This window comes from Manacus vitellinus, unplaced genomic scaffold (genome assembly GCF_001715985.3).
Source record: "Manacus vitellinus isolate BGI_N305 unplaced genomic scaffold, ASM171598v3 scaffold_18_pilon, whole genome shotgun sequence".
Taxonomy (NCBI): Eukaryota; Metazoa; Chordata; class Aves; order Passeriformes; family Pipridae; genus Manacus; species Manacus vitellinus.
The window spans coordinates 209,415-222,164 of record NW_021939324.1 but is presented as its reverse complement, the minus strand read 5'-3'; the positions used below and the strand labels follow the sequence as shown (position 1 = coordinate 222,164).

Here is a 12,750-nt window from a genome sequence, read left to right as displayed (position 1 = left end):
ATGCCAAAAAGGCAGACAAACAGAATCATGTTTTCCCAACGAGAGTTTTATTCAGATGTACATCCACTGTTAGAACTTGATATTCAGAGATGATGAGGATTATTTTATTTGATCTTATTCCTCAGATTATGATGGTTAAAAGCAAACTTTGAGAAGAAAATATTTTATTTATGTAATACTAAGCTTTAAGGATAGCAAGTTGTCAAGCTCAGTGATGGTGCCAATTTTGTAAGGCATTACCAATATTCTCCAGCTTTTGCTTTGTAAAGAGAGATGCTCATTGTGAGGATCAGTAGTAGGTGTACCATGTTCTTTAAATTTTCTTTGACTCCTCAGATTTTGGAACATGAGCTGTTGTTACTGAAATTTCTAATAAAACATTTTTTATATCATAAATTAGGTCTTGAAAGCAAGTCTGATTGAAAATCTAGCTGTTTGCATGTTGTTGGGGTATTTTTTAGTAAAAATTTCATTAAGTTTAAGCATGTATGAAGCAAACTAGTTAATCACTAACATCTGAGTTTAGTCAGAATGAAGTGAGGACACCTGTCCATCCTATATGTGGCAGTGGACATTAGATTAAAGGTGCGAGGGATGCAATTCAGCTTTTCTTGATCATTATGTTCTCTACAGAGATAGAGACTAGTGCTTTTTCCTGTGCTGGCATCATGAATCTATGTATATAACTGGAGCTTCGTGAGAAGCCAAAATGAAAAAATTAATTTGCTATCCATAGCTTAGAATTTCCTTGTAAAACTACAAAATGTTGCTTTATGTAGGATGAAATATCTATGCTGACTTAAAATGCAGTGCTGCCATAGGCATTCATAAGAAAAGCAAAGGAAATGAAGTAGCTATTTCACAAAACTAATGAAGTAGCTATTTCACAAAACTTTGCACCGTTTCCTAGCCCCTAGGACTTCCTAGCCCTCATTGGAGTTTAGCATTCGCCCAAAATCTTATACAAAGATTAGGACTCAGTAATGAGTGTTTGTGTATGAGCTACATAATCACAGTTGTCATATTGACTAAGTCTACCAGAAGGGGTCTTTGTCTCTCCTAGTAAATGGCAGCTAGAGCAAAGACTACACTCAGCTTTTTGCATGGAAAATACAAAGTGGACACATTTCCACATATGCAAAACCTTTTATCTACTTCAATTTTAAAATGTTTTAATTTACAATTGAGAAGCTGTTTCTTGTGGCCATAAGGGAATAATCTATATCACTTCATAGCTCTAGTCAAAATACTCAAGGAAATGTCTATACTGAGCCCAGATTTTGTGGGTTGATCATGTTCTCTTGGAGTCAGCAACAGACTTTTTCTATGGTGGTTAAAACGAAGTATTTTTTCATGAGTAAAGCCTATTTCTTTGCTAAGAGTAATTGAAAGTGGTCTTAGTTAACAGAGCACTCTTTAAAACCAATGAAAAACAACTGTTTTAATTTTGAGTAAGCTACAATGTTGGCAAATAGTTGAGTTAGTTACTTAGGTTGGGTAGTTTGTGGACAGCATTTCAAAGAACAGAAGAGTTTTTCAGATTTCACATTTACCTTCCAATCTGAAGTTGCTTCAGATTTTTCTACTTAGTAACTTGATAGATTAATGCCTGCTTCTCTCCCCTCCTTATATTGTTCTCCTACACATGCACCTATAACTAGTCAATAGATTTTAGTGTTTAGGTAGCATTTATTTATAAAAATTGTTTTGCTTATATAGGATATCTTATTCATATGTAAGAGTTCCTGAAAATAGGAAAGAGTATGCTTTTTAAAATTTATTTTACTTCCATGAATTTGGTTGTGGAAAACAGAATCCTGTACTTTAACTTTTGTACATCTTTTCTGGTTCCAAGATGTCGCTTCAGTAGGCCAAAAGCAACATCATCAAGATTCAGACAACTTGTACTTTCACTTGACATTTCATCTGAATTTTGATGAGAAGTTTTACTCTCTTCTTTCTCCTTAAGACTGAACGTGTGATGGGGCACTGTCATATTTTATAATAAAAGTACATCCTGACTTTTCTGTAGTGACTGCTGCTGTTTGGTTCCTCTCATCAGTGGTAATATATTATGCTCACACTAAGCAGATTTTCATGCTCACAGTTGAGGCACTTTAATGTGGACTTTATAGTATTTTCAGTGACTATCTGTCTCTCTTTGTTTCATCCCTGCCTAGAATGTACACTGCAACAGAAGTTGTAGGAAGGGTACCAGCCTGAAACTTCTTTCTCACTAAAATCATTTGCTTGAAAAATTCCCTCCCTGACAAACTGAAATGTTCTTTTTCTACCAAAATTGTGTAAGAAGATGGGAAGAGGTACAGTGTAGTGGTAACATTTTCTCCGTAGCGGTAGCTTAAACTAGAAGTTCTTCAGGGCAGTGATTGATTCTCCTTTACATTTTATATATAACTTTGCTTGACTTAGTGCAAATGACAGGGAGAATGGTCTTTGCATGTAAACATTATTGGCCTAAAAAACCTAATTTTGTTACATGGTAATTTTCTTGCATGGTCCACAGATATTTCTGAGTAGTCAAGGCTGCAGGTAGGTCCTTTGCTATGAAATTCTAAAGATGCTTTTCTACCTCATCATAGCTACAAATACATTTGTCTTAATTTATCATTTTCTGAAAGATTGATATGATTTTTGAAAATCTTACGCTTTGTAACAATTTTCATGGCAATTATTGTTATGCCCATCTGCTGTGGTTTCCAGTAGAAGCACTTTCCCTTCCATTGCTGTCAAGTTCAATGCTCCCTTTTCAGTTTTCTTGTAGGAAGTCATGTCATTACCTCTTGCAGAGAATCTAGATTTTTATTTAGAGCTTCACTCCCTTGGGCTGTCCTCTGAGACCTACAGGGTAAAGTAATTGTTATTGAAGTGAAGGGGATAGAATTGGGCACTGTGTGTGGCACTGAGTCAGCTTTTGTTGGGGAAAAATGTTGTAAGAAAACTGACCTGCTTTTTGGCACATTTAAATTGTTCATGCCACACTTGAATGGAATTGAACAAAATGTTTAGTGTTGAAATGAAATACAAGGAGAATAGATCATTAAAGAAGAGCCAAACAGCTGCAAAAGTGCAATTTTGCTGAATGCTGTTTCCCTTGAGGTTTTTTCCTGATGCCTGAGAAGCTGCTGTATTTGTATCCTCCACTGATGCCACTAGACATTTTGGACTATGGCTCAAGGCAACCAAGATGGATTTTCAAATGCTAAAATGTATGGGGGAAATTAATTTTATCCTTTCTTCTGCAAACATACCTCTCTTAAATCTATAAGTATCCTGAAATCTTATTTCTGAAAACAAAAACTCATTGATGTATATTTTGTTTTCTGGACTCATTTTATAACGAACCTTATTTATGTCAGTTTGAAGCAAGGCATTAATGACAGGTATGCAGAACTCCAGCCAAATTCTGTACCATAAATGAAATTCTCAGTCTTTTCAGATTCTCATGTAAGCAGTTTGCTGTGCTAGAGTTAATCTTTTATTTGTCTGAAGTCCGTTCATTATTCCTTCTCTCGTTCTTTTTTATCTTTTGTATATGTAGGCCTGGGGTATTTTACTACCTGCTAACACTGTTTTTAGTTGAAGAATTTCCTAAAGGGAGAACCAAACAGTCAAATGTGAATTTCAACTTTTTTGTACTTTTTTGGTTTTTTTTTGTAAAGTAGATGGTCTTGTTATTCTGACTGCTGCATCGGATGCTATAAAGTCAATGTTTATATTGTCAGGATGTAAGTCTTTTTGACACCTCTTGATAAACATCATTTCAACATAGGGTTTCCTTCCTCTAGTTTTGTTCCTTCCAAAGACAAGCTGTGGTTCTGTGATAACAGCAGGCCCAAGAAGATCCTGAGTTGAAGTTATAGACATAAAAATAAAGAAACTGATTCTTAATAACTTGGTATTTTATTTGTAACTTTGGAGGAGTCTAAAACTTTAAATGGAAATTTTTATTCTCTACCACTTATAACTCATAATCCAAATAATTTCATTTTTAACTGTGTTCTCCATAGTGAGACACGGAGGACAACATCTACATTCTTTTAATTTGGAATTTAAAAGGCCATTTTTATAATGTATAATAAATACATTAAAACATCGATGAGAGGTTTGCTAATTTGCATATGCCAATCTATGTACTTCTTGTCATATGTTTTTACTATAACTTCATTGAGAACAGCTGATGTTTGAATAACCTTTGAATTTCATAAATTAATTTTTAAAAAGATTTATCTTCTTTTCATGTTTCCAATTTCTTTAAGATTGTTATGTAATTTGTCAGTATTAGCCATTTTTCCATTTAAATAAAATACCTGTGGAGACTGGAGTCTTTCAGTCTTGTAAATTTAGAGCCAGTAATACACACGAAAGCTGTTTTACAGCATCTACAGCACTGTGCTCCTGAAAATTACTGGTTCTAGAAATGGTGTATAGGACTAGGCAGTGATTGGTTATTCAAAAGTACATGGAAGGAACGTTAGAAAAAATTAGTTTTAATGTCCCCTGGAGAACTGTCCTAAGCTTAAGTGTTCTCAGTCCTTTTAAAGATTAATCTGGACAAAGAAAGCATAGCTTCAATATCGCTACTTTGTTGATCTGTAGTTTGTAAACAGCATCCACTTTGTTTTGTTTTTACTCCCAATTTTGGTTTCTCAGCTTTACCAACATGTAGCCTAAGCCAAAAAATTTTTATGCAGTCCTCATATTACAGATGAGACATCTTTGAACAGGTTGTAAGGGTCTTTTTCCACTCAGAATATTCAGAGACCCTTTTTCTAATTGAATAAAGATCTAAAATTTAAAATACTTTCTTCCTTTATGATATGAATAGCGCTTAACTGATTTTTTCAAAATTTTCTGATTTACTTTGTGCTCTAAAGATGGTTAGAGTGCTTTTAGGGATTTTCTAGATGAAGATACTGTTTTCAATGTTTAAATAGCTGTAAAGAAAGATGATCCTTAGAAGTACTTAGACTTAAAATAATTTGTCTATTAACAGTAAGATTTGAAAATGGAACTTGGGCATTCTTGCAAATTCTGTGTCTAGTCCAGCATCTTCATCATAAAAGCATCCTTTTTCCATGTCAATGTTATGAATATATTTTTAGCCTGTGAGTTGCAACCAGTTATGTGTAAAGTCACGCATCTGTTTTCATGAAGTTGCCTGTGCCTTGTCTTAGTGTTGGAGCATGGGTCTCCTCTCACATTAAAAACACTTTTGGCATTGAAGACACTCCTACCATTTGCTTCTGCCATATCAGTAGCACATGATGTAGAATGTTAAATACTAGTGATATTCTCTATAAAATAAAACATTGTGTGGAGTAAAAGGAAAGGAAAGAGGTTACAGGAAAAAATCACTTAGCATCTGATTGTTTTCCTCTTTTTGTCTTTGATTAACATGGAGTAATTGCTTACAATTTGTGGTCTTAAAGTTGACAGTCCTATGTAAATTTCAGCTATTAACTTGCATCATGTTCCATCCTTAGGATGACTTTTAATCACTGAATTATGTTGAAATTGAAAGGAACCTCTGGAGGTCATCTGGTCCCAGCCCCTTGCACAAGCAGGGGCACTTAAAACCAGTAATGTTCAAAATTAGTATTCTTCAACTCCACTGGTTTTGTGGCCTCCTTGGTTAAGTCTTCTCCCCACTAACTTTCCTATAATACTTGTCTGTCTGAAAATGTTTAACTTTTGAAGTAGTCTGAGTTGCAATAGTACTGGTTCCTGTAATGTGTGGGGATCACTACCTCTGGCCTTTCTGAACAGAATTAATTTTCTGGTGTCTATTTTTGAAATATTTTCATTTGTAACTGAAGACTATTTTTTATTGTTTTATGTTCTGTTCCCTGTTTGCATGTCATAGTATTGTGAACACATTCAAAAGCAGAAGTGCTCGCTAAAATGCAGATCTTGCAGATGTGTATGAATGTCAAATTTTATGTTATAAAAATTAACCAGGAGGGTTGCTGAAGCATCTTATTGTTGTGTATACTCAAAAGATATACATATATCTTATTTGTACGTATACTTAAAACCAAAAGAAAACATTCCATAGCGGGAAAGGAAAAAACTTCTACAGAACTAGGTTTGCATTCCAGGAGATTCTGTCAACTGATTTTCTTGATCATGGAACAGTTTTCAGCGGTGCAGTATATTTGTGTCTGTAATATTCAAATAGGGATCTAAATTAAAGTTCTGAACTCCTTTAGAGATGCATTTAGTCATTAGGTGACCTCTTGTAATTTGCAAGTGGCCAGGTTCTCTGCCCATTCCCCGTGTATCAAGCTTTCTAATAAGTGGAACTTTTGTATGACGTAAAGCAGATAGGTCACTCAATTTGTGACCGACATGAGTTCTGTAAAATCATTCGTGCCTTCCAATGGCACATCTGAAAACCCAATGTATTTACCTTTCTCCATGTCATTTAGAATAAATGTTCTGCACACTCATTATCATGGATTCCATGCCACCCACTGGAAGACTCAAAAATGTTGATTGCTCTAACCTGGTCCTGAGCAAGAGAAATCTAAACTGACCCTGGTTCTTTGCTGGGGAGTTGGGATATACTGGAACAAGTGTGTACCTGTGGGTGTATGAATGCTACACAGGTAATTGGTAATGAATCATTAGCTGCTGCTAAGTCGCTTCTTTCTGGACTAAAAAGAAATCTAGAACTCTTAGAAAAATAGAATTGCTGTGTCTGAAAATAAAAGCTCAGGAATACATTTTTCCTAGACTGAAAATTTTCAAACTTATTTAACAAGAAAACAAATTAAAGAGCTGAGTAGATCAGCAAGGAATTAGAAAACACTATTTCAAATATCTGCATGGACTTAGAGTGGCTGTGGAGCTGTAGGATGACACTGTATAGGTTAGCGGCTTCACTAGCTTTGGGAAAAGGAAGAAGGTGAGGAAACATCTCTATATATTCCAGTTCAGTGACACCTTTAAGTATCATGTGTGAAGTAATCAAAGGAACACCTAAGATTTTTTTTCTGTGAGGTTTGAGACACAGCTTGTTATGATGCAATGGTATAAACCTTGTTTATGAGTTACAGGCCCAGTCCGTAGACCTATTTCAACATGCGTCTAATTTTTAACATGTGGGCAGTTGCCATATGAAGACTCTCAGATATTTTTATATAGAGTGTGAGATATATCCACATTCTTCCTTGGTATTGTTTTTGAAGAGCTGCAACATTTTAGTCATGTTGAATGTGGAATGAAAAATTTTAAAAGTAGGATCAGAGCTGACAGTGGCAGACTTACAGAGCTATGTGAGTACACTTTTAGGACTAGCACCATAGTATTTAAAACATTTTGGATATTATTTCTGATGAGAAAAATTATGATGTTGTTAATTTGCCACTGCTGTTTTCTACACTTCACAATAAAATATCTTTATTGATTTCAGCTATGTTAACTTTTATTCTGAAAAGCAGTGTTGTGTTTGAGAATAAAGAAAGGAAAACAGTAAAAATCTTTGTGAGTGCCTGTTTGTGGTACTAAGTTTATTCTTGTCTATACCACAGTCTTATATTCCAAAAGTCTATTTCATATTATCTGTAATATGTTCTTACAGTAGAACTCACTACAGGTCATTTCAAAGGGGAAAACTGAGCTTATGAAATGTGATTAACCAGTTGTAAAGAAGTCCAATAATCTGAACAGTGTTAGACTATTTAGGGTAGATATAAAGTTACCAGTAGTGTCAAATCATTTGTACTCTCTTGTGCTGCTAACTGTATTATCATTCTGATCAATATTACAGGATTGGGACATTTTTCCACTATATACATGAAAACAATACATTTTCCCAGCTGTACTGTAATGAGATTATTTACCTTCAGAGGTCTGTAGGTTTACCATGTTTCTTTAGTTTCTGCCAAATTAATTTTCTTAACATGAAGTGGAAGGACTCATTCTGAAAGCATGAAAATTTACCTGAAATTGGGTAGTGATTCTTTGTAAACAAATCGAACACACACTGAGTCTTGTAGTTAAATGAAATGGAAAATAGTATCAACTCTTCAATGCAGGACTGCATGACTGAAAACAGTTTATCAAAGCACCTTCTAATTGGGATACACAGTCATTTGCTTTTCCTCAATGCTATTAATATTTCAGATTTTAGAAGGAATACCATGTTAGACCTTTGTTTAATTCCTGAGACTGAAGTTTTGCCGGGCTCAGAACTTTTGTTTCATTTCTCCAATTAAAAAAAATTAGGTCTTCTCTATGAATTTGGATGTATGCTTTTGGCATTTAAGTATAACTTGCCTGGCACTGATGATTTATTTTACTTTCTAAAGGCCGTGATTCAAAGTTTCATGGAACTCTACCAACTTGCAGTTTCCAGAGTTGAAACATTAGTGAGAGAAACAGAATCTCTACAGCTTCACATTGCAGCTCTAAAGTTCAGGCTCCAAAACGCATGTCTTCATGAAAGAGACCTTACAAATGGTAAGTCTGCTTTTCAAGAAAATTTTGTCATTTGGATATGGTTTCTTAGCCAGCATTTCTCTTCATGCTGTATAGTTTCTGTAGGGAAATGCAATAGTATTTATCTATAAACATATTAGAACAATAAAATTAGTGTCAACTGAATTTTTTTTCCGAGGAGAAAGGGATGATACTAGTTAACAGAGGGATTAATTTTACTACTGTATCTTCTAAAAGGACCTGTTCATTGCTGCTGTTGCTGGAAAAGTATACATTGTGATTTCTTTAGTTTTGGCGGTACAGTAAGTAGTTGAACTTTGGATCTGAAGAATTTCACCATTTAGGGATGTAGCATGTTAAAACAGAATGTTATTAGCTGTTCACATAAACAAAATGTTTATTAGGAGATTTGGATTTTAATGCTTCTCACAAAAGTTACAAAAATTAAAATCCGATTTCAGAAATAATTTCTGGTCTAAAAATATTGTTGCCCACAAAGGTACTTGGATTTGTTTAAGGCTAATAAGGTGATTCTTCAGATCTGAGATCTCTCTCTAGGGGAATTATTGAATACAGATTTATTTGTCTCACAGAGGCAGGAGGCCAGACCCGTAAACTGTTATAAACATGTAGCCAAGTATCTCTAGAATAAGACTGTGTAGGATGTGGAACTGGCATACACTTGATGTATTTGTCCTCCATTTTTTTCTTACTTTTTACAGAGGGCAAAGGAGAAAGTTTTGGAGTTTTTTTGGTTACTGTTGTTGTCCTTCTTTTTTCTTCTTTTAGTCTTGTGTAGCAAAGGACCATAAAGAAAATGAGGATTGTCTTTGTTTTTGAAACAGAAGATCTGTAGGAAGAGAGCTGTCACTAAAGCAAATGTCATAAACACACTGGAAAATGTATATTCAGAGGCTGTGGTGGCTTTGGTTGTCTCCTACAGAATTATATTAATTTCTTATCCTGCTTCTAGCAGCTGGGATATTATTGTGATTAGAAACTATATTAATCAGTGCTGAGTTTCAGTTTTAACATCTTGAGGTGATAATTATTGAATGAAAACTTGGACTCTTTTGATGTTTTCTATTAGGTTTATATGTGTCCTGCTGAGCTTGTGGCCAGTGTAATTTTGGGCTTCTCCTTTGCCTATTATGATTGTTTTTGTTGTTAAATCAAGATGACCACTTGTGTACTAAGATTGGGAAGTCTGCAGAACTTGCAGCAAGGTTTGCTTTTGTTTGGATTGAGAGAGCTTTTAGCAAAGATGTTGTTAGTCCTGTCTATGAAGGACTATCCAGCTGCTTGTTATGTTACAATGAAAACAAACGCCTTGCCTTCCCTAGCTCTCCAAAGCCTGTGATTCAAGGCAGTGCTTTTTAAGTAATTTGTGTCTGCCTGCAGTGTCCATGTAAAGATGATACTATATGTGTTGAAGGGATATATTGGCCCTCTGGGAGAACAATAGTTCTTCCTTTAGATGCCATTTAATCTGAATGTAAGCATAAGCATTAGTAGGAAGTGTTTTAAAATTTTAATATAAAGGCAAAAAAACCTCAGAATGAGAGTCTCAGGTTGCTATGAAAAAAAATATAAGTGATTATGCTATATTTTGTATATTTGGGGTTTCTGTAAAGCTTTTCCCTAATATTTGTAAAAGTTGTATTAAGCATGACACTTTTAATAACTTCAACTATCACAGCTTTGTGGAGTGACTTACATTTTAATATTTCAGTTGGTACTGTTCTGTTCTGATTTTGGGGAAGAAGTTCTGCACTAAATTTCTGTATTAAAATAGAACAGATTTTTTTTTCTTACTTTAAATGAAAGGGAGTGATGACTTCTTGAGTATGTGTTTGGTTTCAAAATTAGACAGTCCCCTTCCCTCCCCTCTCTTCCCCTCCCTCCCCTCCCCTCTATTTTCTTTTCTATTGTTCCCTATTCCTGTATCTCTCTTTTGTTGATTGGGGGGTTTCCTGGTTGCCATTTTTTTTTTAAACTTCTGTTTGTTTTTTTTTCTTTACCAAGTTCTTCTGAAATTTTCCTTACATTTCTAAAATGTCTTTTTTTTTTCTGTTATACAACTATTAACATTTTGTAATGGTCTTCCTGCCTACTTCTTGTTCAGCAGCATCCAGTAATATGAACACTATGAATGGACTATGCTTCAAGGTTCCCTGTTAAATGAACACTTGACAGTTCTGAATTCTTACCAGTACTGAATTCTGCTGCTTTTATTCATTTTAATTCTTCTTCAAATACATTAGTTTATTACTATACTTGTACATTCATTCAGAGGTGCAATAATAAGTAGACCTTGAATGGAGAGCTTTTAAGTGCTCTATTGTGCAGTAGTACAGTCATAAGCAATTATTTTGGGGGTGCTGTGGGGCAACATGTGTCATCATATTTAGTCATATGGCAAGCATGTGAATCCATGCTGTCCAAGGCTTTGTTGCTGCAAGCACAGTGTTGCAGGGTGTGGATGCAGTGGCATTGTTTTTTCCCCATGCAATTTGTTTCTGTGTCACCAATTCATCTGTATTTTAAGGCTAAGACCTGCATCTAACAGGGGTACATTGTCCTAAAGGTAGAATTATGAGGATGGAACTGGAGAGAAAGAAAACATTTGCTTTTCCACTTTCTGCATAGGAGAAAGGCACTCACTCCATCGGTGGTGTGTTAAATATCAGAGGGTGTCTTTCATGGGCCAGAGCCATATCTCTTATGTAGCTGGAAGAATTCTTCCCAGATGTTGCAAGAAGCAGATAGGTCCTTGATGAAAACTCTCCTTGGCTTTTTCACTACCTCTTGCTAGCCTTATGCACAGTTAAACTTGTTTTGTGAAAGATTTGGAGATGCTTATTCTTAACTTGCCTTGCAAAAGTCATTGGACTTGTTATTTTTGTTGTTACCCTCTTTCTTGATGTGATTTCCTGGAAATAGTCTAGGACAGACTTCAGTAAATATGGACCTCAAATAATAGTAACTTTTGCTCAGTACTGTTAAATGCCAGTGTGTGGTTTAAGTGCTGTGAAACATATAAATGTTCCTAAAGTGATAGTAAGTAAAGAAAATTCTGACAGGTCCACAAGGAAAATTTCTCAATTATTGAGATGGTCACAGACAGGAAAGTATGGAGATATCAGATGGGCAAAAATAGAAAACACTATTCATAGGAGTTAATAAGCTTGAAGTCTCTATAAGATTGAATCCACTAAAGAGTAATATCTCCCAGAAATTATGTTTTTACTGAAATATTTGCATTTCTTACCTGATTTTAAGCAGTTGGGCATCACTTGCCAGCCTTACTGCATAGCCAAGGAATGCAGATACCCCAACGCAAATGCTCACCTGGTCATGTGATGTTGCTTACACAAGTAATAGTTGTAACCAAAGAGTATAAATCATGTAGTTTAAAATAATAATAATATGAAACCGATATTATAAATCACATTATGTAACTTAAGGCAAGGTGTTCAAAACCAGTTACAGTAATCCAACATCACATTTGCTATTTTGTAAAGAATACTTCCTTCTCTATGCAAAAATTTCTTGATACTCAATATTCTAGGTATGTGAACTTTAAACTTGTCAGACTGTTGTAACATATTTGAAAATTACAGTAATTTGATTGAAATGTTGCCTATAAGGCAAAAGGTTCGGTTAATAGAATCCACATGTAATTAAAGTGCAGAACCAAATGTAATCAGACCCCAGTGACTGGTGCCTTCATATTGATAGTTTTACAGTGGCCTCTGGGGTTGAAAGTTTATGTTGAAGTTACTAATGTAGCTATGCTTCAGAAAAAGAGCAAGACAGTTTAGCTGTTGCAAGAGGTATGACAATATCCCAAAGTGAGAGTCACACAACAAAAGTAGTTGATAGTCTGAATTTTAGGGGTGTCTTCCACTTGACAGGTGGAAGAAGCACAAGACTGCTGGAGTGTACTAGTCAGAGAATTGCATTCTGCAGCAGCACTGCTAAGTAAACATTCTCATATGGGGGATCTTGCTGTGAGCAAGTAATGGTGTATTTTTTTAATAATATAGTTTCTTGATTTGTGTGAATTCATGTTTGAATCATCTGAAAGTTATAGACAAAACACTATGTACCAAGCCACAAAAGAAGTTTAAAAAAATTTCCTGAACTTAAAAAAAAAAAAAAAATATTTTCTCTGGACAGTTTAAGACTCGACATCCTGTGTTAGAGTTCTCTAATCATCACCAGCACAATTTACAATCAGAACACACAGAGAGCCAGTTCAGACCAGCTCATCTGTTGACTTTG

The 12,750-nt window shown here is 34.9% G+C and overlaps 1 protein-coding gene across 1 annotated transcript in view; it reads left to right on the top strand.

Moving 5' to 3' along the window:
- CCDC171 (coiled-coil domain containing 171) overlaps positions 1 to 12,750 on the top strand; it is a 145,570-nt gene that overhangs the window by 120,368 nt on the left and 12,452 nt on the right. The window contains exon 25 of the mRNA XM_018070510.1: positions 8,334 to 8,484. Within this exon, the coding sequence (XP_017925999.1) occupies positions 8,334 to 8,484 (151 nt within the window). The remainder of the gene's footprint in view (positions 1 to 8,333; positions 8,485 to 12,750) is intronic.